This window comes from Podarcis liolepis (genome assembly GCF_965112155.1).
Source record: "Podarcis liolepis genome assembly, chromosome: 8".
NCBI classification, from domain to species: Eukaryota; Metazoa; Chordata; class Lepidosauria; order Squamata; family Lacertidae; genus Podarcis; species Podarcis liolepis.
The window spans coordinates 27,536,473-27,552,475 of NC_139560.1; the positions used below are offsets into that span (position 1 = coordinate 27,536,473).

General features: G+C 43.0%; 1 protein-coding gene across 1 annotated transcript; it reads right to left on the reverse strand.

Moving 5' to 3' along the window:
* Nucleotides 1–3,962: 3,962 nt before the first annotated feature.
* On the reverse strand, nucleotides 3,963–15,768 carry DECR1 (2,4-dienoyl-CoA reductase 1). Its single transcript, XM_083517395.1, has 10 exons — nucleotides 15,639–15,768; nucleotides 12,099–12,286; nucleotides 9,903–9,960; nucleotides 9,686–9,772; nucleotides 8,307–8,454; nucleotides 7,947–8,046; nucleotides 6,502–6,574; nucleotides 5,217–5,363; nucleotides 4,621–4,683; nucleotides 3,963–4,183 (listed from the first exon to the last, which is right to left on the reverse strand). The coding sequence occupies exons 1-10, from the start codon at nucleotides 15,717–15,719 to the stop codon at nucleotides 4,124–4,126; spliced, it is 1,005 nt and encodes a 334-aa protein (XP_083373521.1). The 5' UTR covers nucleotides 15,720–15,768; the 3' UTR covers nucleotides 3,963–4,123.
* Nucleotides 15,769–16,003: the final 235 nt, after the last annotated feature.

Genomic DNA, 16,003 nt, shown 5'->3' on the forward strand with positions numbered 1-16,003 from the left:
AATGGCCTCCAACGAGCAAGTGCCTTGTTTCATTTCTGAAAATATGTACTAAATTAGGAGTGTCTCTAGGTGAAAAAAAAGGCTTAACGCATTAAGAGGCTTAGTTAAGTTCGGTGGCCTATTTTGACAATTCCGCTACAAGCCGAGTGAGCTAATTCTTCACCTTCTCACTCACCTCTAACTTCTCTATGCAATGTAAAATATGACTGTATTCTGAAAGAGATACAATGATTTGAATATCTGCCTAGAGGCATGATTATGAATGGCAATATGATTAAACTTAGATTGACAATTAAACCATCGATTTGTCTTTTCATGCTCAACTGAAAAGGGGAAACCTCATGCTGTGAATGTGTATGATGCAAGACCGATCAGAGCAGTGCTGGGCTTAACTTTTTCCCAAATGAAAAGCATTGGAAATAGGATTCCATCTTTCTTTGAAAAGGATATTTTGGACCCCACTGCCTCCCTGGGATATAAAAAACTATTAGGGTGCTACTTTATTATGCAAAAACTAAGTATTTCAAATAGACGTCATCTTAAGAAAACACGAGAAGTCTGAACATGGAAGAAAGAGTGCAAGACACCCACCTTATTTTCATTGATGACTCTGGCTCCTTTAAAGGATCATGTTCTATAAAGTTAGCCTAGGCCTCCAGAGGCTGACACTTATTGTGACTGTATTAAGGCAGAATGGTGTTGGTGGTGGGGAAGGTCTGAATTATCACCCCAAGTAGTTGCCACAAAAATTAAGGGCTTCATTCTTCAATTTGTTCTTTGCTGTCCTTCAAGCACTGACCAGTGGCGGTTAGCTCACTAGGTTGAAGTGTGGTGCTGAAAATGCCAAGGTTGTGGGTTCGATCCCAGCATGGGCCTGCTGCATATTCCTGCCATGCAGAGAGTTGGACTCGATTATCCCTGGGGTCCCTTCCAACTCTACAGTTCTAATTCTTGGGCAGCAGAGCCTGCCAGTCAGAGCAGACAGTATTTGGCTTAACGAAACAATAGTCTGAAAGCAGCTCAGTGTGTTCTCCCAGCTGTTGGAGCTGCGTAATGGGAGTAGACCAGGCTTCCTCAACCTCGGCCCTCCAGATGTGTTGTGACTACAGTTCCCATCATCCCTGACCACTGGTCCTGCTAGCTAGGGATCATGGGAGTTGTAGGGCAAAAACATCTGGAGGGCAGAGGTTGAGGAAGCTTGGAGTAGACCAACATCTGGAGAGCCACAGGTCCTCCACTGCTGCAGATGGCCTGGTATCTTGACAGCCTCTGCTTAAATGCTTCCAGCAAACATCCATCATACGTCTATGGTGCAACTTTTCTGCTGGCTGATAAATGACACGAAACATCAGCAAGAAGACTGAAAAGCTGCGTATGCGGATGTCATTGGGTGAAGCAAAATCTCGCTTCCATTTTCATCACCTGCGCTATTAAAAAATTATACATTACCATCTAACATTTAGCAATCACAACCGGCATCAATATTCATGCCGATCAGAACCATCAGTTCTAGAGGAGCAACATGTTGCTCAGCAATCCATAATTAAGCACCTAAATATAAGTGCCCCATTTTCCCCAGCTGCTGCGTGGCTGCAAATCCCACCGGCATGAAATGGGAGCAGCCAATGCTGTGAATCTCTGTAAATCAGGCCAAGGCAGATCATTTACCATTTTCTTTTACTGCATTTTATGGCTACAAGTTAAACTATAAGGATGCAAGTCACACTACGCTTAGTAGTTAAGTCCAACTTACATTCATACGAAAAAGTAGAAACTCCACAAGAACTCAGAAAGCCACGTGGTAACATCCCCCCCTCATTTGAAACATCAAATGCTGTTTTTCTTTTTTCCAGTCCAGGAAAATAGGGTTTCACTTACCCACACTGATGTGGTGGGTAGTTGCAAGCCACATATAACCCCAGTGTGTCAATTGCCTCCGGTCAATTTCATTCCATTTAACTTGACTCTTGGTAGCTCTCAACTATATCGAAAGTTTGCCCCTTCCTGTTAAAGCACACATTGGCTGCTGCAAGGTATGAATTGTGCCTCATCTCCCAGTTGCCAACCTAGAGGCAATAGGAGTGAATGGACATTGTGGTGACAAAGGGACTTACTGGCTGTTTGCTTTTATAAGAGAGAGGTTTAGCTTTTCAAAGTGGTCCTCCCATATATCTAACTGCTGGACAGCACATTTAAGTGCCTGTTTTGTGTTTCTGCGAGGTTTTTTTTTAAAATCTCATTTCAAATATTCTACACATTTACAGTACCATGGAATTACGCTGGTGCCAGCTCAATATGCCACCTACGTTTTACTGGGCTCATTTCCCTACAGCAATTCAGCTTGCATAGGTAGGGAGGCTGAAAATCGCACAGGTTGTGTAAGACCTTTATGAGTTTTCATAACCTGAAATGTACTTCTGGAGGTTTTCCTTCCTGTCTTATGGTTCCACCTAGTGGCCACTTTTGACTCGGAAGACCAAGAACGAATCCTTAGCATCTTTGGTTCAAAGGACTGTCTTAAGAAAAACAGAACTGGGAAAAGCTTGAGATTATGGGAAGCTACTGTTGGAGCGGACAATCCTGGAATGACCAATGGCCTCAACTCTAAATAAAAGAAGTTTCATAGGAGTACAGCCGGTCCCAAAGAACAACAATCCCTACCAATCTCTAGGGCAGAGGTGGGAAACCCGTTTCAGCTGAAGGTGCATATTCCCTGTGGAATAGGCAAACTCGGCCCTCCAGATGTTTTGGGACTACAACTCCCATCATCTCTAGCTAACAGGGCCAGTGGTCAGGGATGATGGGAACTGTAGTCTCAAAACATCTGGAGGGCAGTTTGCCTATGCCTGCTCTATATCCTCTCTCCAGGAAAGCATTGTCACAGTTCAAACATACATTCTGCAATAAAGCTGCTAGGCATATTTGCAAAGCTAAGCAGGGTCTAGTACTGTTTCATACTGGATGGGGGAACACGTATTGGGATTCCTGCATTGCAGGAGGGCTGGACTGGATGACCCTCAGGGTCCCTTCCAATTCCATGATTCGAGAAAAGTGCAAAAGCAGGACTGGTGAGGGGTGTGACCCAGGAAGATTTCTGAAGGGCAGAAACAGAGGTCTGGAGGGTTGCGTTTGGCTCCTGCCCATCTGTCAAATTTTGTGGAAAGATTTAAGGATCTGGTCTGCCAACTAGGAAAGGTTCCACATCCTTGTTTCTAATAGTACAGCTGCTCCAGCTCTTGTGTGAGTTTCTCCCCAGTCAAATTCACCTTAATTTTTTTTTCATAGAAGCTGTGTGGTTTTGTCAACACAGTGGTATCTCGGGTTAAGAACTTAATTCATTCTAGAGGTCTGTTTTTAACCTGAATGGGGTTAAACCCCATTCTTTACTTTACTTTACTTTACGTTACTTTAACCTGAAAGTAATGGGGCCTCCCACTGTCACATGATTTCTGTTCTCATCCTGAAGCAAAGTTCTTAACCTGAGGTACTATTTCTGGGTTAGCGAAGTCTGTAACCTGAAGCATCTATAACCTGAAGTGTCTGTAACCTGAAGTGTCTGTAACCTGAAGCGTCTGTAACCCGAGGTACCACTGCATTTGATTACTGATGCAGTCACCTCAACAATCGTTCCATGATATCACTGCATCTCAGGGTCACAGATCAGATGATGACCATATTCTCACAATATTGCCATATTGCCACAAATATAGGGAGTTGTGGGTGGGTGGGTGGGATGAAGTGCTGTCTCTCTCCTACTCATATACGTAGTTGCCTGACAATAACTGAAGTTTCTCCTGAGATGCAGAACTGCTTGGCGCAATTGCTTGACTTCAAACTCTAAAACCAAAACTCAGGCAAGATACGAGGACTCATTCTAAACTGGCATGCTAAACAAAGTTGTTTTTTTTTTAATATCACATACCAAACCAGCCCCCCAAATGAAACCACACCTTATTGATCCATTTCTGTTATGATGCTTATTTAAAAAGCATTTAATATTGTGCTGTATGTAAATAAAAATTGTTCAGCCTTGAAAATGTATAAAAGTCAGTCAATTAATACCAACATTAGTGAAATTTATAATGCTTGAATTTCTATATAAAAAATATAGTTTGAAATAAAGTTATGAGCCTTTTGTTTTCCTTATCATTTCTTCCATCTTATTCCATTCTTCACTGGTAACCTAGCATAGAAAATAAAACATTTTAGATGAGATACTACAGGTTTTTTCAGTCTTTGAGTTTTATGCAGACATAATGGGCACAATCAAACATCTTTCCCCATTGAAATGAACGTGATTAAAAGCTTACTTTTGGCGGGATTGAACCCTAAACATATAATTTTCTACATTTCTGATGTTCAGGTGTGAGTGCCAGTGCTTACATCGCCAAAACAACATGATCCATGCACAAGAGGGGAGGTATTAGAAGGGTGGGGGTGGGGTGGGCTTACAAACTTCATTAAAGGGAGAAAAATAGTGAAGACACAAACACCCTGAAAAAACTGCCCAATGAAAACTGAGCATTGTTTGGTGACATTGGAAGGCAGAGAGACAATTTCAAAAAGGCACAGATCATACTGCAACATTTTTTTTTGCCGATCCGACTTGCAATTTATTACCTTAGTTAGGTGATTAAACTCTCCAGCCATAGAGACATATTCACCACCATCCATTCTAATGACCTGCAAGATTAAAGCACATTTTCCCCCATTAAGCCACTCCCAATAATAATCTGAACTGGTTTCAGTTGAACCAATATGCTAAGGAAGCCTAGTATGGCCAAATAAAGTACTTTTAAGTCATTAATGTTTTCTATTTAGTAAAAACAAAATGGAAAGCATCATTCAACAGAACTAGTTATGCTAGAATATGCACAAACTGCTTTTTCCATCAACTAAAGCCGCAAATAATTTTAAAGAAGTCAAATTTTTGGAGGTCTTTAAGCAGAGGCTTGACAACCATATGTCAGGAGTGCTCTGATGGTGTTTCCTGCTTGGCAGGGGGTTGGACTCAATGGCCCTTGTGGTCTCTTCCAACTGTATGATTCTATGATTCTATGAAATTCCCAATGAATTTGCATGGAGCTTGTCTAGCCCCAAAGAAAGCATTTAGCCCCCTCTAATGGGACCAGGTGGAAATGGCTTCTGGATCACAATATTCTAGCATCAGTAGCAATGAGCTTCGGGCACCCCTAGCAACTAGAATCATAACTTACTGCTCCGTTAATCCAACTTGCATAATCACTACAGAGGTAGGTGGCAAGATTGGCAATCTCTTCTATTGTTCCCAGACGCCCACAAGGAATTCTCTTGAGCAGTTCTTTCTCAAACACACCTTCTGGGTCCAAACGGCTGAAAGCTCCCTGAAGAAAATTATCGAGAGAAACTATTGCTTTCGGAACTCTGCTAGAGGCCATCTGAAAAAGTTTTATACTTAACAATCATGGGTAAAAGTAAACTGACTGTGTAGCACAGATCAAGCAAGTGTCAACTGGGGAAATAATGTGGGTAACTCTAGTAGACTTGTATCTACTGAAACACTAAATGTCATACATTTCGCCCAGGCAACCATATCACGCAGAAAAATACTCCTTAATGAGCCAGAAAAACAACACCACAAAAAACCTATGTTAGATATGTATAACGTGTAAGTTAGATAATAACTGGGGTAAGTAGATAATAATTTATGCCATGAGATTATCTATGTTAATAAGTATTTATTATTATAAATTGCATCTATAGGATAATTTTATTTTTTGAATTGTAAATATGTTATATTACTTATTAACATATATTGTTTATTATGTTCTATTTCGGGACGTGGGTGCCGCTGTGGTCTAAACCACTGAGCCTCTTGGGCTTTCCGATCAAAAGGTTGGCGGTTCAAATCCCTGTGACGGGGTGAGCTCCCATTGCTTTGCACCAACTCCTGACAACTTAGCAGTTCAAAAGCACACCAGTGCAAGTAGATAAACAGGTACCACTGTGGTGGGAAGGTAAATGGTGTTTCCGTTTACTCTAGTTTCTGTCATGGTGTTCCGTTGCGCCAGAAGCAGTTTAGTCATGCTGGCCAAATGACCCAGAAAGCTGTCTGTGGACAAACGCCGGCTCCCTCAGCCTGAAAGCGAGATGAGCACTGCAACCCCATAGTCGCCTTTGACTGGACTTAACCGTCCAAGGGTCCTTTACCTTTTTTTTACCTATTATGTTTTATTTATTATGCTACATTGTAAACTGTCCTGTGGCCTTTGATGAAGTGGTATATAATTGTACAAAGTTGTTTTTTTTAAAGAGAGAATGAAGGTGGATAATGATTATATGTGCTTCCAAGTTCTATTTAAACCAGTATTTATTTGCACCTTTCCTTTTCACAAAATGGTGCTCAAGGCAGCTATGAGATCTGTCTCCAGTAGAACTTAAATTAGGCTCAGAGACCCAGTCACTAAAGTCAATCTGATGTCTCAGCCAATTCTTTAATGGCTACAAAACATGATCATGTACCTTAGTCTTTATTGGGCCTGGTTGAATCACATTGAATCTCATGCCATATCTACCCCATTCCGCTGCAAGAGACCTAGAAATTCATTAAGAGACTTTGTAAGTATTCGGCATATAAAGAGGATGAGAAGTAAAAATAAAAATGTATCTGGGCTTACAGGTTTTCTGTTCATAGGTCCCTTCCCAATGGAGAAGAACTACACAGAGAGGGAGAAAACACTTCCCCAAAAACCAGGGGGAAATAAGGAGAAAGTGAATAGGAAAGAAGGAACTCTGATGGGATAGACAAATGAAGCAGCTTCAGCAGGTGTTGGGCTAACATGAAGTGAGGTTGCCCCTAGGGTAAAGGTTGCCCTTCTGTGCTGTAACCCTACCCTGTTTGTGGGCTTCGTCCACTGAGGATAATGCAGGAATTCCTGTAGGTTATGAATCACATGGATCTGTTTTAATCATAGTTCAAGCAGACGCAGATTTAGGACTGGTTCTACTGCACTGGGTGCTGAGCCTAAGGGGCGCAGCTGGGCAACACAGCTATGGTCTGGTGAACTGAGCAGAACAGAGGCAAGAGGCAGGGGAAACTGAATTCTGTTCTTGCACAGGGCACTGAAAGGCCAAAGTCCGCCTCTAATTCAAGCACAGTTTGGGGAATGCATTCGACAGCTGGAATGCGACTCTGGTCATTTGGCTGCTTTTGATACCTTTGATCAAGTATCCTCTTGGACTGCCTAGGCAGAATGGGTATTGGGGTTAATATTTTATCCTGCCCTACCTACGGGGTCATGTCCAGAAAGCAACAATGGGAGACTGTTTCAGCACCACGGTCCTTGTACTATGATCTACAGCAGGGTACAATCTTGTCCACAATGCTGTTTAACATCTATATGAAGCCATTGGGATTTGAACTTCCGGCACCTACTGAATAATTAGTTTAATCCAGCAGGCATTTTAACTGAAGCCTGATTTTATAGTTCTAACCACTGTTAGCCTTTTTTGTATTGTATTCCTTGTAAAACATTTTGAGGTTACAGTGGTACCTCGGGTTACATACGCTTCAGGTTACAGACTCCGCTAATCCAGAAATAGTGCTTCAGGTTAAGAACTGTGCTTCAGGATCAGAACAGAATTTGTGCTCCAGCGGCACAGCTGCAGCAGGAGGTCCCATTAGCTAAAGTGGTGCTTCAGGTTAAGTACAGTTTCAGGTTAAGAACTGACCTCCGGAACAAATTAAGTACTTAACCCGAGGTACCACTGTACTGTGGTTAAATGGTATATGATTTGTTAAAATAAAGTAAAAACCCAATGAAATATGAATTTTTTGAACCCACCACAATGGCAAACAGCCGCTTCTCGCCCCAATTTTGTCTCTTTTGGGTTGGTCTATTTCAGCCTTAAGAGGGAGTGTTTTTTTTAAAAAAAATGAGGGGGACAAGTGCTGACAGATTACTTACTTGCACAGGCCTTCAACGCCGGCTTTGGCAGAAGCGCTTGGCGACACAAACCCCGACCCACTTTCTGCATAAATTGTGGTGATGGCTAGAAAGGCTGCTCCTGGAAGATGCAAGATTTTAAAAAAAATAATTATATGTATTGCTCTCCTTTCCAAATTATCAGTTTCCTAAAACAGGTCAAATCAACGAAGGAGAGAGACAGAGAGGCAGTGGAGGCTGGACTCTACAATTCTCTACTTCTATGAAAACAAAGCTTGAGGTTTTCAGGGTTCTAAGAAGGCTCCACCCCCCTAAAAATCTATTTCTTGTCCAAAATGGTATTCAGCAAGAAAAGGACAAGCTCTGTCAATCTCAATTTACCTTTTCGTGCTTTAATCAGTTCTTTTCCAATTCCCAGAGTTATATAGGCAGTACCATTAAGAACAATATCTGTGATTGTCCTCCACGCATTTGGAGAAAGACGTTCAGAAGGAGATACAAAATTTCCAGCTGCATTATTTATTATAACCTGAAAGGGAGAAAGAAAGCTTAAATATTTGCTGAAGTCGGTCTTCTGCACATTTAAGATAGTTGGTGGTGGTTTCAGAAATTCCAGGAGAATTTTTACATAAAAACAGAGTGGCCCAGTTCACACATGGTTTAGCACAAATGACAAGAGTGCAGGTTCCAGGAGGGAAGATCAGAGCCATACTGCTCATTCCCTGGTCCTGCCGCCACCCCACTGCTTGGGGCTAAGGCATGGTTTGCCTCTGTGCTAGAACTGAACTAGGGCTCGTGGTTTGTCTGGAGCAAGACAAACTACGAGCCTAGGTTCAGATGTAATGCTAATCCAAATTGTGGCTTAACATCAGCTAGGGAGGCAGCAGGAGGACTGGGGGGGCAATGCTTCAGGTGACAATTTCAGTCCAGGAAACCATATATTGGTTCATGTGTGCTGAGCCACGGTTTGGCTTAAAGGTACACACACTCCGAGTCAGTATAACCTACCAGCACCTTTTGCAACAGCAAAAGATCAGCAGCGCAGAGAAAAACCAAGTAACCGTTTTGGTTTTAAAAGCTTTTGCATCAATTCCAGTATGTGTTCCAACCAAGCAAGCAACGCCAGTCAACCACACTTGTCCACTCACAAGACACGAACAAAGAGATGGTGACTTTATCTAACTGCCCTTTGGCCAGTAAGAAGTATATTAGAGCAGTGGAACCCTCCATTAACGAAAAATAAATCTCCTATCCACCGCTTTCAAAACTTTTAACAAGCTAATTCCGACAGCTTTGTGATGCAAGTTGGAGCTGCAGCAAAATGTTGAAGCGGTGAGTGCTCTCATGCGGAGCTCCAGGCAACTAGCCACACCTTCTTCCAGGATAGTCCAATCTATTTGCCTTCACAATTGTCAGTAAGCACTGTGTGGCCACTGAGCATGCTCAGTCCTCACTGGGATGTGGGAGAGGGCTGGGGGTTCATGTGTACACACTGGTGCCCATCCCAGTTACATCAAGGTCATGTCGACACCAGGCAGTTAAAGTCCACAGCTTCCTCAAAATACTGCAGTGACCTATTCCCATGGATTTTGTTCTATGGGTAGATTCAACTGAACATTTACTTTTGAAAATTCTTTCAGAATCCTTTTCAATTCATTAGCTTGCTTACATTTAGAAGTTTTTTGTTGTTTTTTTTAAATGCACACTGGGTTGGATTTTTCCAGTAATGATTAATTAAAGTTTTGAATTAGGATACTCACACTGGGATGTCCAGCCATTTCAATTAATTGAGAAATTGCATTGCTAACAGATGCTGGATCTCTCACATCACACTGAACTGCGTGGACCTGTGTAATAAACTAATATCAATACCACTACCAGCAGCAGAAGAGAAAAAGAAAGAATTAAATATATTCTTACATGCATAAAATCCCATGACTGAATGCACCATTAATAACATTTGTTATTTAACAATACCTTATTTCCCGTTTTAGAAGAAATTTCTTCTGCTGTTTGTTTCAATACATCAAGTTTCCTATAAATAATTACACATTACGGTTGAGTTTCCATTACAGCCATATACTGTACATCAAACTTCTGGGGTTTCTTTCTTAGCGTTTTGGTAAAAGCTTAGCAGTGATTCCATGTGTGAGGTGGCAGACTGACAATGAAGAGCTTTGTCCAATGCTTGTCCATTCACAGCAGACTGACTGATATTAATGGATCTAAGTTATTAATGTTAATTCATTTCAGTGGGTGTACTCAGAGTAGGACTAGCATTGGACGCAACGCAGTAAGTTCTATTTCAGACTGAAGTTACTGTTGTGGAAACATCTTATTAAATACAACCAGAGGTTTCTCATTCTTCGCGGCAATCATTCTCAGCAATCTTCGCGGAGCTCTGGCCCAATGGTTGCCAGTGGCTTGAATTAATTAATTTTATAATGAATGATTTTAGAGTGTTGTTTATGCTGTACTTTTGTACTGTTTTATTGTTGTTAGCCGCCCTGAGCCCGGCTTCAGCTGGGGAGGGCGGGATATAAATAAAATTATTTATTATTATTATTATTATTATTATTATTATTATTATTATTATTGAGGCAGATACACTTAGTGCTTGCTCTTTTATTTCTGAGGCTCAAAATTCATGTCCCCCCTCCCCCTGCTCAATTTAAACCCCATAGGCTGTGTTAAACTTTGGGCAGAATATTACCTGCACCCTTAAAGGAGTAAAAAGTTACTTACATTCCACTATATCCCAGGAGCATTTAACATCTATGAAGATTTTACGATTTTTAAAATAATTTTTATTCCTTTTTGTTCCTTCAAATAAAAGTTCATGTTTGGATGAAGTGTTTTGCCTCTCTCAATATTATACCATTAAACAGAAACAAAAATATTGTTTAATAATATTTTCCTATACAGTCATACCTCGGGTTACAGACGTTTCAGGTTGTGTTTTTTCAGGTTACGGACGTGCCGAAACCCGGAAGTACCGGAACGGGTTACTTCTGGGTTTTGGCGGTCATGCATGTGAAGAAGCGCTAAATCACGCTTTGCGCATGCGCAGAAGACCAAATCTCAACCCACGCATGCGCAAACGTGCAGTTGCGGGTTGCGAATGCTGCAGGTTGCGAATGTGCCTCCCGCACGGATCACATTCGCAACCCGAGCGTCCACTGTACACATAAAAATATAAGGATGTCATTGCACAGCCCTTATTGGAGGATTTGTATTGCCTAATGGATTTGTAGGAAGTTAGAGTGGGAGCCAAAGAGAAGGCAGGCTGCACAATCCAGAAGGGAGGGGCACTGAGAGGGGAGAAGTGGTAGTTTAAAACGATGGCATGAATTTGAATCAAGCAGGGATGGAGATAACAGAGAGGAAAATGGGGGTTTCAAACAACAGCAGAGGCTTCAGTAAACTAGCTTCAAACAACAGAATATCTGAGGGTTTTACATCCTCTATCTCTCTCACATGAGGCAGCTGAGGAACGGAAGAGAGAGAAAAGTTGGACCAAAGCAAGAATGGAGAAACACTGAAAGCGGAAAAGTGGATGTTTAAAAACAACAGCAGAAATTTGGGTAAAGCACACTGAGAGGAAAATTTTCAGTTTTGAACAACATAAGAAGATGCAGGTCACCATGGGGTGGTGTGGGGTTGTGGCACAAAAAGAGAGGGGAGAAGGCGATGACATGGAGGTGAAGGTTAAAACAGGGGCGGAAAATGGAGCTAACTCATTCTTATGAATTTAGTCATGTTTTGGGGCACAGTCACACTTATTTAGGTAAACAAACGGCGCCCCCAAAAGGACCCCACAGAACAAAAATCCACTATTGATTCTTGGTGTGGTTTTCTGAACGGTCCTTCAGTGTCAATTCACAACACACTGCTCAGTGAAATTGGATTTCTCAAATATTGCCTAACTGCTTAAAAAAACCAGAAGAATCCATTGCGCAATCCTAGAGTTGTATCCCACGAAGTTAAAATGAATGGGCCTAAGTTACCTTAGCGCCATTGAGTAGGACTAACATGTCTACCCTAAATGTGTTTGCTTCCTCCCTGTGCTCAGCGGGTCTTACTGCCAAGTAAGTGTGCAGAGGACTCCATACTGAGAACTGTACTCTCCATTTTAAAAGACTACATCATGCAAAATGGAATAGATGCTCTTACCGGCTTGCTATAACACACTCTGCTCCCAAAGCAGAAAGAGCAGCTGTCATCCCTTTTCCAATGCCAGTGCCACCTCCTGTGATAAAGGCCACTTTGCCATGAAAAGTATCTGATGGCAGCATCACTTTCTGAAGTGGTGCGAAGGCACGATCAGCTTGATACATTACTTTTGTTCCATGGCTTAAAAGCTGAAAAAGGGAAAGAAGATAATTTACTATGTTTTACAGGTTAATAAAACCTAGATAATTCTCAGCTATAAAGCTACTGTGGATATAGTTATTTTTTAAAAAAAAAACCACCATTGCTGTGAATACCAATAGCAATACTTAACATCTGTGTATAGAACTTAGAAGTTGAAAACTTTATGTCATGGGTAGGCAAACTACCGTATTTTTCGCTCTATAACACGCAGATTTTTTCTCCTAAAAAGGAAGGGGAAATGTCTGTGCGTGTTATGGAGCGAATGTGTGGTCCCTGGAGCCGAAAAATAAGGCAAAAATCAAACCGCGCTTCAGGGAGAAGGGAGCTCCGTGAGACAGGAAGCTGCTGCTTTCCTGCATTCTGCCTCAGGGTCTCTCTGCCCACCCTGCTCTGTTTCGTTGCTGTGTTTGCTCAAACGGAACAAAGAGCAGGGAAAGCCCCTCCCCTCCAGGCAAGTAGAGAGGAGAGCAGAGCGTCCAAACAAAGAGCAGGGAAAGCCCCTCCCCTCCAGGCAAGTAGAGGGGAAAGCAGAGCGTCCAAACAAAGAGCAGGGAAAGCCCCTCCCCTCCAGGCAAGTAGAGAGGAGAGCAGAGCGTCCAAACAAAGAGCAGGGAAAGCCCCTCCCTTCCAGGCAAGTAGAGGGGAAAGCAGAGCGTCCAAACAAAGAGCAGGGAAAGCCCCTCCCCTCCAGGCAAGTAGAGGGGAAAGCAGAGCGTCCCTCGCTCTATCCTGTCCCTGCTCCGGAGGGAACAATGTATGTGAAGGGAAGAGAGATTACAGGTTCGGCTTAAAATTCTGATTTGACTTCCTGCTTTTTGTTTTTGGAGACACACAGCATTCAAATATGCTTTCTTCCATTTAAAAGGATGAAATCCTTAAACAGTGGCTGGCTTGTGTGGGTGGGTGGGGGGAAACTTTTGCCTTCCTTTCCTCACGTTATAGCCCTCTCCTGCATTCTTAGCCTTCTGTGTTTTTCCTTCCCTCCCCACTTAAAATGTGGTTACAAAGCATGGATCCACATGGATCCTCAGGATCTTTGCATTGGGTCACCCCAAATTCACCATCAGAGCACACAGCATGTCCATGGCTACAGCCTGCCCCCCCAAAATCACACACCCATTGTTGCCTGGGGCTGCAATGGTGCAAAAACGTGGTTACAAAGCATGGATCCACATGGATCCTCAGGATCTTTGCATTGGGTCAGCCAAAATTCACCATCAGAGCACATAGCATGTCCATGGCTACAGCCTGTCCCCCCCCAAAAAAAATCATGCACCCACTGTTGCCTGGGGCTGCAATGGTGCAAAAACGTGGTTACAAAGCATGGATCCACAGGGATTCTCAGGATTTTTGCATTGGGTCACCCCAAATTCACCATCAGATCACATGTCTGTGGCCACAGCATGAAGCACAAAAATGATACGTCCACTGTTTCATTCAGAATATTTTTTCCCTTGTTTTCCTCCTCTAAAAACGATGTGCGTGTTATGGTCAGGTGCGTGTTATAGAGCGAAAAATACGGTAAGGCCCAGGGGTCAGATCTGGCCCAATCGCCTTCTAAATCTGGCCCGCGGACAGTCAGTGTGTTTTTACATGAGTAGAATATGTGCTTTTATTTAAAATGCATCTCTGGGTTATTTGTGGGGCATGTACAGCGGTACCTCAGGTTAAGTACTTAATTCGTTCCGGAGATCCGTACTTAACCTGAAACTGTTCTTAACCTGAAGCACCACTTTAGCTAATGGGGCCTCCTGCTGCTGTCGTGCCGCCAGAGCACAATTTCTGTTCTTATCCTGAAGCAAAGTTCTTAACCTGAAGCACTATTTCTGGGTTAGCGGAGTCTGTAACCTGAAGTGTATGTAACCTGAAGCATATGTAACTCGAGGTACCACTGTATAATATATATAATATAGTCCAGCCCACCACATGGTCTGAGGAACGGTGGACCGGCCCACAGTTGAAAAAGGTTGCTGACCCCTGCTTTATGTGCATTATCTAATTGTAAACTTTACAGCATGAGTGAAGAATTGGCTCTGGCCAGCAGACCAGATCCTTAATCTCCCCCCTGTCACCCCACCCATGGGATGTTTGAAGTAAGGAAGCCTGGGGGGGGGGGTTAATTAGTGCTGTGGTGCAGAGATTCTCGACAACTACATTATATCAACTCTGTAAAGTAAATCTGATTTATTTATTAGTCCCTTCTGAATCAGGCCTACGGCCCATCTGTTCTCACAGTGGTCAATCGGCCCATGGGAAGCTCACAATAACTTGAACACAACAGCACTCGCCCTACCAGCAATTCCCCATACTGTGGGAGGGGGAGAATTGACCTGAGAGTTGCTTGCCTAATGAGCTTCTCTCTTAACCATATATCAACTCTCTATGAACAAATGCAAAAAATCTTACCTTGCCCATTTGAATGAGTGCTGGATATTCATGCCACCTCACATTTGATAACAGCTTAAGAAAACAACTTTTAAAAGAAAACTGTCATTCTCAAACACCAGGTTCAAAGTTCACATTCCTGTAGCCTGATCTTATCTCCATTTAGAGCACAGGCTTCAAACAAATAGCTCTAGATTAGCCAATGAGCCTCTTAACTGAGCTCAGTAAACTGTTCAAATGCTGTGGACTTCAGTATTGATACAATTCCCACTGAAACCAATGGAGATCATTACAATGAGCTCCGGACTCTGGAAAAGTACTGAGCAAATGCCAGTTAAGCAACCTCCTATTTAGCCACAAGGGTGGGGGGTGGGGGTTCCAAAAAGCTGCTTCAGCCTGCATAAGGAGCTTTTTCTACTGTGGAATTTTGGAATGAAAATCTGAGCAGCTGATACCCCGCCCCCTAAACACTGAAGAATGGCAGTGGTGGCTTAAGATTCTCTGCTGCTGGTACATCTGCTGATAAGTGGATTAATCTTGGCATGATCCTGCGAATGAACGTATTTTTCAGCACCTTTAAAGGCTGTCCCATTTTATGCTGTCCTACCTTTTGTTTTTGACATTTTACCTTTAGTTAAATAATTAAGATACAGATATATAGATATACACACACTATTCTTAGTCAATTCTTAGGGGCAGAGTTTGAGGGTAATTCCCATTTAAATGAGGTGTGCGTGTGTAATGTCATGTGATCGAGTATGCGGGGTGGGGCTTACCTGCCCCCCCCCATTTTATTGAAGTTGGCACCCCTGCATATACACACAGCGCCTTGCAAGCAGAAAACTAGCAGAGCCAGGGAGAGGAGTGGTCTTTCTATTTAAGGGCTTATTCCCGTCGGGAGGTGCGGCAAATTTCCAGTGTATGCATATCCAGGCGCAGCACAGAGCACCTTACCCGTACAGGTGAAGGAAGCAGCCGCGGGACTAGCCTGGCCCGCACTCCGCACGACACACACAGCACCGCCGCCAGCGCCATCTTTCCCTACTTCTGAGTCCTCTGCGAACAGGGAGTTCCTCTAAGCCCCGCCCCTCCTGCCCCGCCCCTCCAAAGTCCAATCAGAGATGGAAGGAGAAGCTGAAGGGCGGGGCTCGATGGAACGCGCACGCTTCGGCCACGCCCCCTTCGGCAGAGAGGCCACGCCCCACCTCTCGGAAAACTTGAATGACCACTGCGCCGATGTATTTATTGCCTGCAGATTTATCAATGAGCTTGAATTGATCTAGAGCTGCCAGGCCCCGAGTCAGCAATCCAACCTTTTC

Coding starts and splice junctions, on each gene's coding strand:
- DECR1 (XM_083517395.1), bottom strand. CDS start 15,719: ATGGCGCTGGCGGCGGTGCTGTGTGTGTCGTGCGGAGTGCGGGCCAGG. Junction 6,575..7,946: donor GGCGTTGAAGGCCTGTGCAA/GTAAGTAATCTG, acceptor ATGAATTTCTAG/GTCTCTTGCAGCGGAATGGG. Junction 5,364..6,501: donor CAGGCCCAATAAAGACTAAG/GTACATGATCAT, acceptor AATTTTCTTCAG/GGAGCTTTCAGCCGTTTGGA.